At 34.0% G+C, this 17,149-nt stretch overlaps 1 protein-coding gene and 1 long non-coding RNA gene across 3 annotated transcripts; both read left to right on the plus strand.

Moving 5' to 3' along the window:
• The first annotated feature begins 1,617 nt into the window (after positions 1-1,617).
• Positions 1,618-2,336, plus strand: LOC139845126 (secreted RxLR effector protein 161-like). The gene is made up of 2 exons (XM_071835356.1): positions 1,618-1,978; positions 2,050-2,336. The coding sequence occupies exons 1-2, from the start codon at positions 1,618-1,620 to the stop codon at positions 2,334-2,336; spliced, it is 648 nt and encodes a 215-aa protein (XP_071691457.1).
• A 4,315-nt stretch (positions 2,337-6,651) lies between these two features.
• On the plus strand, positions 6,652-12,129 carry LOC139896812 (uncharacterized). 2 transcript variants are annotated; one of them, XR_011776544.1, is made up of 5 exons: positions 6,652-7,106; positions 8,111-9,972; positions 10,057-10,094; positions 10,215-10,332; positions 10,479-12,129. It is a non-coding gene; the product is annotated as an uncharacterized lncRNA (long non-coding RNA). The 2 variants fall into 2 exon arrangements; XR_011776443.1 differs by having other exon boundaries at positions 9,632-9,972; positions 10,479-12,109.
• Positions 12,130-17,149: the final 5,020 nt, after the last annotated feature.

Consider the following 17,149-nt stretch of genomic DNA (forward strand, 5'->3'; position numbering starts at 1 on the left):
AGCTAAGTTATTATTATGCTTATTTAAAACGAAGTAATCATGATGTTGGGCTAAATACTAAAATTGAGTAATTGGGCTTTGTACCATAATTGGGGTTTGGACAAAAGAACGACACTTGTGGAAATTAGACTATGGGCTATTAATGGGTTTTATATTTGTTTAACTAAATGATAGTTTGTTAATTTTAATATAAAGATTTACAATTGGACGTACCTATAAATAACCATATACACTCGATCGGACACGATGGGTGGGATATTTATATGTACGAATAATCGTTCATTTAACCGGACACGGGAATGGATTAATAGTTAATAGATTTATTAAAACAAGGGTGAAATTATGTACAAGGACACATGGCGTAATTGTTAACAAAGTATTAAAACCTTGGGTTACACGCAGTCGATATCCTGGTGTAATTATTAAACAAAGTATTAAAACCTTGTTACAGTTTAAGTCCCTAATTAGTTGGAATATTTGACTTCGGGTATAAGGATAATTTGACGAGGACACTCGCACTTTATATTTATGACTGATGGACTGTTATGGACAAAAACCAGACGGACATATTAAATAATCCAGGACAAAGAACAATTAACCCATGGGAATAAACTAAAATCAACACGTCAAACATCATGATTACGGAAGTTTAAATAAGCATAATTTCTTTATTTTCACATTTAATTGCACTTCTAATTATTGCACTTTTATTTATTGTTATTGTATTTCATTGCACTTTTATTTATTATCATTGTATTTAATTTCACTTTTAATTATCGTACTTTTTAATTATCGTAATTTTATTTTATCGCACTTTTATTTATCACAATTTCATTATCGTTATTTACTTTACGCTTTAAATTAAGTCTTTTATTTATTTAATATTTTACATTAGGTTTTAACTGCGACTAAAGTTTTAAAATCGACAAACTGGTCATTAAACGGTAAAAACCCCTTTTTATAATAATAATATTACTTATATATATTTGTATTTTTATAAATTAAAACTAATATAGCGTTAAGCTTTGTTTAAAAGATTCCCTGTGGAACGAACCGGACTTACTAAAAACTACACTACTGTACGATTAGGTACACTGCCTATAAGTGTTGTAGCAAGGTTTAGGTATATCCATTCTATAAATAAATAAATATCTTGTGTAAAATTGTATCGTATTTAATAGCATTTCCTATTAAAAATAAAGCTATTTCATATACACCTCGCATAACATCAATGGGTTAAAACAATCTCCAAGGGTTTGGTATGGGAGATTTACACTATTTATGAAAAAACATGATTTCAAACAAAGTAACTCGGATCACAATATCTTTTTAAAGCAAAAAGGAAAGTTAATCACATGTTTAATCCTTTATGTTTATGATATGATAATAACGGGAAACGATAAAGAGGAAATTTCTAAATTAAAATTAAATTTATTTAAAGAATTTGAAATGAAAGACTTAGGCAAACTCAAATACTTCTTAGGGATTGAAGTATTAAGATCCCATCAGGGAATATTTATTTGCCAAAAGAAACATATTCTTTATCTTCTTGCAGAAACATGTATGATTAATTGCAAACCAGCCGAAACTCCAATGATTCTAAATCAAAAGCTATTTATGGAAGATGATGCTGAGCTAGTGGTTAAAGGACAATACCAACGGATAATAGGAAAGCTCATTTATCTTGCTAACACTCGACCAAATATAGCACATGCGGTAGGAGTTGTAAGCCAATTTATGCATCAACCACAGGTTCATCATTTGGAAGTTGCAATGAGGATCATCCGATATCTAAAGAAGACCCCATGCCATGGAGTCGTATTTAGAAGAAATGGACATCTAGAAACACAAATATACACAGATGCAAGTTGGGCTGAAGAAACAGGAGACAGAAAGTCAACCTCTGGTTTCTTTTCAATTGTTGGAGGAAACTTAGTGGCATGGAAAAGCAAGAAACAAAAGGTTGTTTCTTTATCAAGTGCTGAATCGGAATTTAGAGGAATAACAAAAGGGTAGTTGAGGCTCTATGGATTCGAAAACTTTTAACAGAAATTGAGTTCCCTCCAAAAGAATCCATTCAAATATTATGCGACAATGCAGCCGCCATTGCCATCTCAGAGAATCCAGTTCAACACGACAGAACAAAGCATGTTGAAATCGACAGACATTTTATTAGAGAAAAATTAGACGCTGAAATTATCTCTCTTCCATCAATTAGATCAGAAGACCAGCTAGCCGACATTCTCACCAAATCTGTCAACGGAAGATTCTTCAGCGAAGTTCTTGACAAGTTAAACATTGGAAACCCCACTGTTCAACTTGCGGGGGAGTGTTAGAATACAGTCAACAATAGTTAACTTCCTATTATGGTCAGTTGACCCTTGGGATCAGAAGAAAGGGACTCTTTATCATTTCACTTTATGGTAAGAATTCAACGGGTATAACAGCACTCACAAGACAACATATTTCCTTAAATGTAAAAGGGGGTTCCAAAGTAATATTGGATCCAAACCCTTTATAGAAATAACTGTTAGCAAAATGTGTTCATATATTCAACACTTAGCCATAGTCAAATGTTTCAATTCAAGTTTAAACAAAAACTGATCAATACAATTATCAATATAGCTTTGTTAATCTCTTAGACAACAACGACCACCCAAAGGAAGTCGCTCTTATGATGAAAACAATAGACACCATAAGGGTGGTATTTCTACCATACTTCTGGGCAACCTTGCAAGAACTACAACCACCATGGTGATTAACGAAACATTTAGGAGATACTGATGGATCATGAACATTGTGTGGAGAAACGGGCGCAACTATGCATTTATAAAGTATGCTAATTATGAGCAAGCGCCAGAAGCTGTTAGAAGTATGAATTGGAGATTTTTACAGGGCAATTGTCCGCGGTTGGGTTTTGCGAATTTTGAAAAACGTTCATATGATATGAAAAGAAATAACATGTGGGAAACAAATCAATCAGGACAGGGGAGGAAGTTCCAAGAACATGATATAAACAACGAAAACTATAACAAGATAATTCAACTGTAACTTAATGATGAAATTGAGGAGGGCATTAATCGAATAGTGTTGATTATCGACAAGGTTGAATTCTCCAAACCAAAACTTGGAAAGTGGCTCATAAATCGAAAGGCTACGATTGATAAATGCTAATTATGGAGAAAATATGGCGGGATGGTGTGTTGTTCCAACAATGAAAGCTTTGATAACATTTTCCATGGTCCCTTGTTTGGTAACAACAGAACCGAGTTCCTATAAGTAATTCCCATGAAAGAGAGAAGTGGCATATATTCAAGGGTGACATAGTTAAAGGTTAGAGAGATACCTATTGATTATGGGGGTATGGAAAATGTGGTTTTTGTGGTCCATGATTTGGGTGAAGTATTGTACTTTTCAAAAAAGTCATAGGACTTAACTCAAGCAGATTGCCTTTTCCTGCTAATGGAAGTGTATGAGGCTTCTCATATTAACAAAGTGATCCTCACATAACTAAAGAACAACTGGAAGTTAAAAGAATTGGTACATGAAGTGGATAACGAAATCAATCCTAATGAGCATGTTGATTCGGAGGATCATGATGATAGTATCAATAGAATCAATAATGCTATAAATGATTGTGTCACTAGGAGCCCTGTAAATGAGAATATGAATGATAACGATGGTACAACCATGGAAGATGAAGCTACAGAATGGGTGAACTCGCAAGGAAAAAATTATTCAACGTCATCAGAAAATAATCCATCAATGCCGGTACATGAATCGCGGGAAAAGGTTCCATCAATGTTGGTACAAGTCAACTTGTTTTCAAATTTTGAATTTGCAAGATCACAACAGGCAAAATCTCGGTTCCATGGGGTATTAGCACACTTTCCAACTCTAATTTGAATTTGGAGGTTTAAGAGAAGTATAAAAGGCACGATTCTAAACAAAAAAGTCAGCTAGTGTTCCTATTATGGTGACTGAGTGTAGATATTTTGAAAAGAGGGTTCCTAGTAACCTCATAATAAACTTGGAAGACACTTTTAAGGTTAAAGATTATGTACAACCTTCTGTCCTACCAGATTTGATATCTTCTGTAAACGCGTTTGGTCCCCCTCTAGTGGACAGAGCTACGACTTTGTTGGATAATGGTGCTGGATCTACGATTAACAAGCCCATTATTAATGGGTCGGCCCAAAAAAGTCGAGCAATTGATTTGGAAATTCCAATCGCCCAACTTTTTTTCACGCAACAAGATTTAATCACGAAAAACAGGACCTTCATCAATGCCCTACATTGTATTGGCGCTCTTCATGTGCAATCTACAAGAAAAACTAAAAAAAAAACTGAACCTCTCAATCGTAAGGATGGGAATGTTAGTGCGCATAGAAGTCCAACAGAGGGGAACAAAAGGAAGAAGTTAAAAGCAAAAGATCTAAGCGATAAAGTAGAAGCAGGACTTGACGAGCATACAGAAGATGATGAAGATGGTGTTACGCAAACTGTTCAGACTCCTGAGTTTCCTCGTAAGTCTATTAAGGTGTCTTGTAAGAGTTTAAACCCAAAGAATAACCTTAAAGATAGAAAAAAACAATGAGGAATTCAGTAACTTTTTAGAGGGAATGTTTGATAGTAGTGAACGACCAAACAAAGCTAAACCATGAGAATTGCGACGTTGAATGGTAGGGGTTAGGGGAACAAGTATATAGCACGTAGGGATCTAGGCATCGTTCCTTTGAGGCTCAAAAATCATACCGGTTTAGCTAAATGGTGGCAGAATTTACATATGAGCAATGAGTCGGTATTAAATATCATAGTTATTATTTTGGATTTTTATGATGATACACAATTTCAAACTTTATTAGCTTGGTTGGATCCTATTATCCTTGATGGTAGTAAACAAGATAAGAAGGGTGACATGTCATGGGATTTGGTTAGTAGATTTAGATCAATATGAGACAAAGTAACTTCAAACCTTGTTATGCATGCCAAGTCCTATTGTGCTTCATAATACTAGGGAGGATGAAATTCAGTGGGTAAGTTAGTGTACATAATTTTTGGACGAAATTCAAATATATCTTTATTCAGTTGGGAATGATGGGACCGATTGGCCAAAGGCTATATGGAATCGATTAATTGTTGTGTTATGCATGCATCTATTCGGTTTTTTTCAACCGAATGGAGTGAGGGAATGGGTGTTAAAGCGGGTTCTTTTTGAAGTTTTGTAGGTCCGGGATCTATGTGGCCAATTTGGATATGATACATCATGTTGGTTTTTGAAGGGTCATAAACGTGTTGAGCTTCCTTGGCGTACCAGATCAAGTTTAAAGTCTTCCATTGCCTCATAAAATGTAAGGAAGGTGTTGCTCTTCATTTATTCATTTGGGTGTTGCAACTATGAGTGTTGTTACAGGAAGCTCAAGTTGGTTCCATTTTGGTTTAATAAGTTAATTTGTAGGCACTTTGTTTAGTTTGTAGTACATAGATTTGCCTCTGATTGATTTATAATTATATATTATATATCATATATCATATATCTATATCTAAAAAGTATAGAAGAAATGAATAGGAAACTTTATATGTTTTACACTTCCACCACAAAAGTTTACTTTTTTATAAATTAGCCACACTTTTACCACCCTTATCTTTATAGTTTTAACAAATTTACCACACACTTTTCACTTTTTACCATTTAACCACAAAAACTCTCATCCACTATAAATCCACCACATATTTTTTTGCTATCTACTAACTCCTCATTATTATTATTATTATTATTATTATTATTATTATTATTATTATTATTATTATTACTATTATACTATTACTATTATTATTATTATTACTATTATTACTATTACAAATCACCCAAATAATTTTTTACTTTATTATTATCTAAATTTTCCCCATATACACACACACACACACACACACACACACACACATATATATATATATATATATATATATATATATATATAGTAGCTTTTCCTATTTTATTAAATAGTTTGTACCGATCGTACGTCTCACTTTATTGATTGAGCATCTGGGTCTTTTCTCTCGACAAGACGAAAACTAAAATAAAAAATGATGAATAACTACTTTCACATTTATTACAAATTAATCACATAACTATTTTGGGTCCTTCCTCGACAAAAAGAAAAATAAAACAAAAAAATAATAAATAGTTACTTTCTAAATTATTAGATACGTAATTAATGTTAATCAAAAGTGAAGAACCGGCGCAAATGTCAGGTCGCCCCACTAGTTTTTCACTATTTTGTAAAAAATTCGTTTAATTTAATTTCTATTTTTTTGTCAAAATAAAATAAATAAAAATATATAAGTGTATAAAGTCTCTCTCTTTTTTATATCAATTTTCATCAACAGTATCCACGGACGGAGTTACTTTGACCAAGTTGACTTTTCCTTTAAATTTTTGAAAAGGGTGATGATACTGTTACCATCAAATTTTATCCTTCCATCATCATTTGATACTTTTATTCCAATATAATATATCCTTTAATAAACTACAACAACAATTTTGTACAAACCAGGTAAATTAATACAATCCGGTGGATATAGTAAAATCTATGGTGTAAATATCAATCCCCTTTTGAAAACCCTAGTTTCTTACTGCTTTCCATCCCTCCGCCGCTCTCTCTCTTTTTTCTTCACCAAACCCTATTTTTTTCCTTGGTGACAGCCGTCATTCTCCAGGTTTGTAACTCTTTATTTTTCGTCGTAACCTCCGGCTATCGGCACGGTTGCTCACTACTCCCTTCGCCGTTTCGTTGTCTCCGCCTGTGACTTCATCTTGTCGGTTCTAAACGGGATAGCGACTGTCAGTGGCGCACCACTCTGTTGGTGGTGGCTGTTGTTCATGCTTGACCTCCTGCTTCTGCTACTCCCGTCGTTTCTTGCTTGTTCCAAATCTGATCGGAATTGTGAGGGTTTTGATTTTGTGAAGAAAATAGAAGAAGAAGAAGAAGAAAATGTCGTGCTTGAATCTTTTAACGAACGTCAACTTGGATGGAGTTGACACGTCATCCAGACTTTCTGAAGCCGCGTCTACCGTCGCCAAATTCATCGGAAAACCAGAAGAGGTAAGTCTGTCATCTCTCTGTACATTTACATGTATGTATATGTTTGTTGACTTGATACTCTGCAAGTTATTGAAAGTTTGGGATTATTAGTGAATATATGAGATTGCTGCTGAATTTTATTATTATTGATTGCGGTACTAGTGACTTTGGTTAATAACATAGGACTGAAATATGTATTTATTTGTTTTTGATTTATAGGTTTTACTTGTAAACTCAGGGTGTGTTTGATTGTTTCTTAATTAAATATCGTTAAATATTCAATCTCAAAAGGAAGTACAATAGTGCTTACAATGTTGTGTACTGATTCCATCAAAACATTTTCTCTTTGGCTTGCAACACAAGATATACTATCCCATACTAAAGTAGTTTTAGAGTTGGTACAAATTATTAATTGATTTATTTGTCAAACAAACTCTTAGTATTAATTTATTACTATGTTGCATTTGCGGGTCTAGAGTTGGTATGGATATGGTTTGAATGGGAGTGTGCGTCGTCTAAACTAAAGCTTGTTAATACAACAAGTGAGCATTAGCACCGTCACGGTTGACGATTATATACATCTGTATAAATTTAAGTGGAAAACATTAGTTATTGGTACAATGGTTCAAAGGTGGGCATTTGTTAATTTCATCTCACAACGGATAAATGACGGTAGGCGGCGAGATGACCACATGTTCTTTTAAAAATAAATGAAACGATGCCAAAGTATAGGTTTACAAATTGACCTCTGGGTTAAAATAGAATATGGATGAGTTCGATAACATAGATAGCATCTATAGGCCTCTTTAATGAGTTTTGGAAGTTTGTGAAAATTGGAAGTTTGTGAAAAGGAATTTAATTGTGGTAAAACTTTAAATGATATTTTGGGTGATGGATACAATCATGAACTTTACAAGTATCTCAAATGGATTATTGAGAACAAATTTGGTTTGTTAACTCAATTTTGCTTGTCTAAAAATGCTATTAAAGTGGAAAAATAATCTCTTACTAATTTGTCTTTGAAGTTAAACGCGAAACTAGGAGGGAGCAATGTGGAGCTCATCGATGGATATCGTAAGTTTATTAGTGAAAATCGATTCATGTTCGTTGAAGCTGATGTTAATCATCGGACGAAGGAAACAAGCCATCATCATGGAGAAGGCTCAGTCATGTGAATAGATATGTTGCACTTTTGTCCCAAAAAGTCCAATGGCAAGAACATATTTTTAATTTTTTAGAGATCTATGTTTAGACCTTTATAGATGCTAAAGTGAATGGAGGGTTTAGACCGCAATACATAATTGTTTTTCGTGATGTTGTGGGCGACTCACAGTTTAATACGATTATGGATTATGAGTATAAAAATATGAATTACGTTTTTGGAAAAAATAAGTACAAGTCACATTTAAGTATGTTGTTGCTAAAAAAGTCACAAGACGAGTCTTTAATAAAAAACGCTATTATGACGCTTTTAAGCAATAAAATAATGCTATTATGACGCTTTTAAGCAACAATACTTGTAGCGGCTTGTACTTATTTCTTTAAAAACATATTTCATTTTTTAACTCATAATTCATAATCGTCCTGAACTGCGAGTCGCCCACTCCTTCATGAAAAACGATTATGTGTTGAGTTCTAAACCCTAAATTCACTTTAGCATACGTGTCTACAAAATTTAAACATAGATCTCAAAAATTAGAAATTTGTTTTTGCAAGTGGATTTTTAGGGGACAAACGTGCAACATATCTATTCACCGAAGACCAACTGACGGAGCCCACAACTGTTGCTATTGATGGTGGTGACTTATTTTTTTTCACCTGATGATCAACATTGACTCCAATGAACATGAATCTATTTCACTCATAAAATTACGATATCCATCGATGGGATTCATATTGTTACATCATAGTTTTGCGTTGATTTTCGAAGCTAAATTAGTAAAAAATTACCTTCTCACATTGATGGTTTTTTTTTAAAAAAAAAGAAAAAAGAAAATTGGGTTATCAAACCAAATTTGGTCTCCCTAATTCATCTGAGATACATGTAGAGTTCGTGTTCCATCACCCAAAAAACCATTTAAAGTTTACCACCATTAGATTTCTTTTCAAAATACGTTAAAGGAACCTATAGATGTTATCCATGTTATTGAACTCATCCATATTCTTCATCACCAACAGAGGTTGGTTAATATGTAAACCTAAACTTTGACATTGTTTCATTAATTTTTAGAGGAACATGCCGTCATCTAACCTTTAGATGTCAAAGTTTAAGTTTACATGAGTGAGAATCGAACTTGAGTGAGAATCAAACTCCTGACCTCCCATATGAAAAGACAAGTCACAACTACTATGCCAATTTCTTGTTGTTACTACATATGAGACAAACATTTGGAGTTAGCTTGTTTTATGAGTATTTTAGTGTGAGTGGCCGACATTTTTTAACAATTTGAGAAGCTTACATGAAATAAGAAATCGTTTATTAATAGCAATAATCTTCTATTTTGATAATTATATAGACTTGAGTTTTTGTTGGTTTTCATCATTAGTTGTAACAAGAAAGGGAAAGACGTTTGTGTTTTGGTGATTGCCAACAAAACTTGGTCAGTGTGACAAGATGTCTAAGATGAAAGGTTGACTTGATTCATACCTACATTTAGCGGCTTATCTTTTGAACCCGTTTATTTTTATAACGATATAAATATCCAACATGATGAACTTGCGACTGATGTGGTGGTTGATGTTATTGAGGCATTGTATTATGAAGATCATGAGGTGCAAGATATAATATGTAATGTGGAGTTACCACTTTACAAGAGTAAACAAGGGAAGTTTAGTCGGTTAGTTGCAATTAAAGGATGTGAGGTGAATGATTCTAAATTTGATCCAGGTAATGCATTTTCATATTTCATATTTCATATTTTTAATTTAATACAGCTGCTTATTTCTAATTTCATACATCTTATTATTACAGGTGCTGCTATTATTATATACATCATCTTATTATTACAGGTGATGCTATTATTGATTTATTGCATACAACTTATTATCATAAAGCTTATTATTATTTCATACAAATGCTCTATTAAGTATATGTATCGAATTGTATATATTTTTAACTTTTAATTGTAGCGAGTTGGTGGTCAAACTATGGTGTCTCGACTTCTAATTTGAGAATCGTTGCTATGAGTATACTTTCTTTAACCACCACCTCATCGGGTGTGAAAATAACTGGAGCACATTCGAAGTGGTAAGTGACTTTAAGTGTTTATTAATCTATTTAGTTTTAAGTTATATTTTACTTGCACGATTTGTTGGCTTATATTTTAAGTTATATAAGTGTTTTAAGTTATATTTAGTTTTAAGATTGTTAGTGACTTTATGTTAACTTTGTAGATCCATACGAAAAAAGAGAAATAGGCTCAAGGCAAATAAAGTGAACAATCTTGTCTATGTTGAATTTAATGAATAAAAAACGAAACAAGAAAAGAAAGAATTGAATGATGTACTTTTATTGCATGATGATGTTGCAAGTGAGGCACAAGATTGGATTTTAAATGAAGGATTGACTAATGACTTGGTTGGTGAAGCTATGGGTGTGGATAAAGTTAATGAACCTCAAAGTAGTAGAAGAACGACGCGGGAACTTTTTGAAGACGATTTCGAGCCGGAGAGTAACGAGGAGGAAGTAGGTGAAGAGTTTGAGTAAGAGTCGGATGGAGTTGAAATCATTGAATAATATTATGAACGTGATAAGGACTTCGACGTTGATGAAGATTGATTCAGAATGAAGTGCTGCTATTATGATTTGCTGTTCCTATTATGTTTATGCTACTGTTATGACCGGCTTTGCTGCTATTTTCAGTACCCCATACATTACACTTGTCTTTGGAATGAACCTCTCAATATGCGGTGGGAAAGACTTGTATATCATTTATGTTATACGGTTGCAAGATGCACGACATCTGTATCCTTAGTGCCGCCTATATATTACGTAGACTTTGCAGCTTATAGGGGCAAGATATATCAGGAGTCGTTGATTGATCTTCAACCTTCAGGTTCTTTTAAAACAGCATTCGACCAATACTTCTATGATCTTTACCAAATCTGAAGGATGCGATGTTCTTTATTTGAGATCGTTTATGGGAAGACTCTTAAACTTACATTAGATCGTGGTCGATGAATTGAAAATGGTTTTTGTATATTATATATAGTTTTGCTCGATGCTTGACAGATTTTAATAAGACTCTTCTCTTCTTTTTTTAATAAGAAAATGGTTTAGAGAGAACATAGATTTTAGTAAGACTTACCAAAATCTATTCAGCATTAAGCAAAACTTTATATAATATAAGAACAACCATTTGCAAGTTCATCAACTAGAATCTAATGTGATTTTAAGCGTTTTTCCATAAATGATCTCAAATAATAAACATCACATCCCTCAAATCTTGGTGAAGATCATAGAAGGATTGGTCGAATGCCGTTTTTTACAGAACCCGAAGGTTGAACATCCATGAATGACTCGGATACATTCTGCCCCTATAAGCTGCAAGGTCTGCGTAGTATATAGGCGGAACCAAGGATACGGATGATGTGCATCTTGCAACTATATAGCATAAATGACATATGAGTCTTTCCCACAACATATTAAGATGCTAATTCTAAAGACAAGTGTAATGTGTGAGTCTACTCGTTCCCATTTCTCTCGAGTGACTACAAAGGTAAAAGTCATTTAAATTGGGACGAACTATTGTAGTATCCGCAGTTCCCGCTGACACATGTCCCTCCCCACCAGTCTTCAAACAAACGTGTCTTGTGATGTTTTTGAGGAACAACAATACTTACCTGCGGCCTTGTACTTATTTTCTTCAAAAACATATTTTTATACTCATAATTCATGATCGTATTGAACTGCGAGTCGCCAACTCCATCACGAAAAACGATTATGTGTTGAGGTATGAACCTTCCATTCACTTTAGCATACGTGTCTACAAGGACTAAACATAGATCTCCAAATTTAGAAATGTGTTCTTGCTAATAGCTTTGAGAGGACAAACATGCAACATATTTATTCGCAGAAGCCAATTGATTAAGGCCACAAGCGCTGCTATGGATGGGGATGACTCGTTTCCTTCACCGAATGATTAACATCGGCTCCTATAAACATGAATTATCTTCACGCATAAACTTAGGATATCCATCAGTGAGTTCCACAATGCTTCCTCAGAGTTTCATGTTCATTTTCAAAGCCAAATTAGTAACAAATTTTTCATTCGCTTTAATAGCATTTTAAGCCAAGCAAAATTGGGTTACCAAACCAAAATTGATCTCGGAAATCCATTTGAGATGCTTGTAGACTTTGTGTCTTGTATCCATCACCCAAAAAATCATTTGAAGTTTACCACTATTAGATTTCTTTTCACAATCTTCCAAAACTCGTAAAAAAGCCTATAGATACTTATTCATATTATCGAACTCATCCATATTCACCAGCAGAGGTTGGTTAATTTGTAAACCTTAACTTTGGCATCGTTTCATTAATTTCTGGAGGGACATGCCGTCTTCTTGCCGTCCGCACTCATTTATTCGCTCTGAGGTGAAATTAAAAAATGCCCACCTTAGGGGCACGAGGCACTGTACCTTCAGCTAATGTCTTCCCTTCAAGTTTATACAGATTTTTGTAGTTGTCAAACGTTACAATGTTATGCTCTCCTATTGTATTACCAAGCTTTAGTCTAGGCGGCGTCAGCAAACTCCCATTCATCCCTACTAACTCTAAAACTACAACTATGGGTTAAACGTAATAAATTAATTTCATGATTGTGTTTAATACCCAAATTAATTGTAACAACTCTAAAAATGCTTTAGTATGGGATAGTATGTCTTGTGTTCCATGCCCAAAGAGCAAATGTTTGGATGACAGTGACGGAATCAATACACAACATTGTTTGCACTATATTGCTTCTTATTGAGTTATCTACTTATCTTGTTAATATGTCTCGACATTTTATATATATATATATATATATATATATATATATATATATATATATATGTATATATTGAAGTATGTACTATGCTTGGAATACTATTTTACTTAAGTGGCTAATTCAACCCGTTTTAGTACTATTTTACTTAACTGGCTAATTCAACCCTTTTAAAGGAAGGCTATTTCTCCAAAAATCGTCAGATCGCCGCTGATTAATTCTGATATCTTAAATGGATCTTGGACATGGGATTGGACACATAACGACATTGGTAGCACGAATCGATTGGCCCCAGCTGATTTACAGTCGGCTCTAACGGATGTCATCCTCTACAACCAACCGGATTACTGGAGATGGACTCTTGATGGTTCAGGGACATTTTCGGTTGCATCGGCTAGAAAGTTCATTGATCGTAACTTACTGCCTATTAGTTCTCCACCAATAATTTGGAAAATGTTTTTACCCGGAAAGATTAACATTTTTTTTAGACAAAATTACGCTCGTCGTCCCTGAACTTGTATCCGGTCTTCTCAGGTCATCCTTAAACTTTTTTTTTGCTAGCGCCGTCCCTATTGTTGTACTTTGTAACTCCGGTCATCCCTCCGTCTATATTCCATCCATTTTTTCCGTTAAACTGAAACATGTGCATATCATGTGAGGGTAAATTGGTCTTTTTCCTCATTTGTTCCCTTTAAATACCTTTAAATCAAAAATAAATAAATTAATTATATCTAAAAATAATTAAAATTTAAAATTAAAATTTAAAATAAAACAAAATCAAAAACCATTTTAAAATAATTAATTCTATCATCCCTTTAACCATTCCTAGTTGTTTCTGTGTACGAACAGATCCAAATCTCAAATATCATTTTCATTTTCATTTTCATATATACACACCATCATTACATAAACTTTTGTAACACACCATCGTCTTCACCATCAATTATCATTTCGATTAAATAAGTGGGTTTCACTAGAGTTCGTGAACAATGGCCGGAATCATTCAGATATAGCGGCGGGATGGTAGTGACCCGCTGAAATCGTTCAGATCTAGTGATGGGTTTCTGTAACGGCAAAAGATCTAAGCTTGTTGATAGATGCGTTAATGATTCAAGGAATAAATTGTGTTTTTTTCGGTGGGTTTAAGCTTTTATTGATTATGTTGTTAGAAATAGAAAGAGAAAATGGTGGTGATGGGTTTAGGAAGATGATGATGAATATTTCAAAGTTGCTGTGAACAACGAAGTGGTATCTCAGCTTGCTTTTTAATAGGATCTTGCATACCTTTTTGAAGTTTAAAATTTGGTGGATAAAATTTGGGTGAATCTGGGTGGCTGGATTTTTTTTCGTATTTGTGTTTAAAATACACTATCGATGGGTAGATTTGAAACATATTTCTGTGATTGAACGAGATTGGTTGAGGGCAACGATGAAGGCAATGGTGGTCAGTGACGATGGTGGTGGTCAGTAGCGACGGTGGTGGCCACCAGCGGCGGGGCAGTGGTTGATTCGGTATCTGCAACTAAAGCATCTATGTTTTTCACATATAAGTTGATTTTTTACATTTTCTCATTTTTATAATCTTTTTAATGTTTACGATTGTGGTAATTGTGATATTTTTTTTGAAAGAGTTAACCGTTTCAGTTTTAATTTTGGTACTCGTATTAGTTTTAGATTTGGAGTTATGAATGTAGTTGAATGTATTATTATTATTTTGGGTAAAGAAATTAAGATTATGTGAAATGTTGGGGATAGAGATGAAAATAAGGGAAGAAAGAATAAAAAGACTAAAATACCCTCACATGTTTGGCACATGAGTGAGTTTAACAGAAAAAGTAGACGGAATGTAGAGGGAGGGACGACCGGAGTTACAAAGTACAACAACAGGGACGACGCTAGCAAAAAAAAAAGTTTAAGGATGACCTGAGAAGGTTGGATACAAGTTCAGGGACGACGAGCGTAATTTTGTCTTTTTTTTATGGCGTCACATCTTGGACAGGCTACCACATCGACTTAATTTATCGAGGCGAGGTTTGGAGATTCAGTCGATAACTTGTGTCTCGTGTAACAGTAACAATAGTGTTGAAAGTTCATCACATGTCTTTAATTCTTGCATTGTTGCTCAAAATATATGGCGTGCTATTTTTATTTGGTTAGACAGGCCGGTTCAAGTGTTTACATCATGGCAAGAGGTGTTAAGTTGGATGGAATCTAGTGTTGTTTCTGCAAGCTCGAGGGACTGATTGGTCGATTTGGCGGCTTAGGAATTGTTCTCTATTTAATGACAAAACCGCGAGGAAATCTAATATTATTGATTCGATCAAGTATTTTTCATTTGTTTGACTTCGTTTAGGGCCAAACTTGATGTGAATTGGAACGCATGGCTTTTATGCCCCTTGTAATTCTCTTCTAGCTCCTTGCTAGTGAGCCGTTTGTTCGTTGTGTAATGCAATTTTGTCGTTCCAAAAAAAAAAACTTAATAGCAACGGGCTATAACCTAATCACAAACAACTATGGGTTAAACGGGTCAAGTTGTTCGAAGTGTGTTTCCAATGACATTCAACCACCTATATCGCTTTATTCAGTGATTTAGATCATTTTGTTTTACTGGTATAGACGATAATCGTAGTCATCGGGTTAATTCTTTATAAGGACCGTGTTTGATATACTTCCCGACTACATATCATGCCTCCTCTAGGAAAATGTTGTAATACTAGTGAACAAAACAAATTTTTATACCAATATACAACTGTTTCGTTCTTGGACTTATTGTATATGTTTTTGCTGTAGACCTTGCTCATAAAGGTAAGTTATTTTTGTATGATTTATCAAAGAAATGAATCTGATGGACGGTTTATGATTTAAGCATGTTCCTAGTTACATTGAACTTCCAGATGAATGTTCATGTAGGTATCCAGTTACATTGAAGTCACCCATAATAAACCATGGCTGCTTATTTATTACTCTTTTTTGTAACTCTAAATCTTTCCAAACAGGAATTCTGTCCTTCCCTTTATGGCATGCATAAGAGGTTGAGGGTTCAAGTCCCACTTGGGACATATTCGTGGTTGTAAATATTCGTGTTAATGGTGTGTGTGTTGAGTTTGCCTTTCAAAAAAAAAAAAAAAAAAACAAAACTGCAGTATATCTTCTTTTTTGTGCTTATTATTTCTACCAAACAAAAAATGACCTCTTGTGCAACTGAGAACCATAACATTCACTTTATTATCATCCCATCCTACTATAATTCTACAACTATTAGGGCTATAGTTGATATTGGAGTGCCATTTCCAATTATTGAAAACATTTGTGCAGGCTTTATTAATATTTTTATTCTTTAGATGAGTTTCAAGGACAATACACATACTTAAGCCTTCATCCTTAATAATATTCTTAACTTCAGACTGCTTGTCCAAAGTACACATACCTCTTATATTCCATGTTGCTATTTTGAATTCTTTATTCATCATTGAGATTGGAATAAGATACCATCATCCATACCTCTTAATTCATTTTCCAATACATTTTCTTTTCCATTAATAACCACATCTTCACAATATTCATCAGGCTCAATAATCTGTAATTGCTCCCATTTCTTCTTGAAATACAAAAAACATTTCCTTGGTCCAGTCCTTTGATTCACCAAAGTCACCATTCTGTTCTGTACCATCATTATTGAGGGCATCATATATGTTTATGCTTGCTTGAGTTTTAGGCTTATAAACTGCAGAAGTATTAGCATGTTGGTTCTTAAAACCCTTATGAAAGTAACTCTTCTTCCTTACCTCCACATAAACCTCCTTGTCATTAGCTACAATCTTTTGATTAATAACTTTGACTTCTTCTTCAGTTCTTGGCCTAACTTTACATTCTTTAGTACTGTGCCCAAATACAGAACAATGTTCACAAATAGCAGGTTTCCATTCATATTCCACTACCACTTTCTTAATACCTTTGACTTTTTAATCTTTATCTTTATATTGTATCTCAACTTGCTCAACCAACCCTTTTTTAGCTTCTGCTTCTACCATAATTCTGGCAAAACCAGCTCTACCACTCCCTTTATGACACATATTAGCA

The sequence above is a fragment of the Rutidosis leptorrhynchoides genome, chromosome 1 (genome assembly GCF_046630445.1).
Source record: "Rutidosis leptorrhynchoides isolate AG116_Rl617_1_P2 chromosome 1, CSIRO_AGI_Rlap_v1, whole genome shotgun sequence".
Lineage (NCBI taxonomy): Eukaryota > Viridiplantae > Streptophyta > Magnoliopsida > Asterales > Asteraceae > Rutidosis > Rutidosis leptorrhynchoides.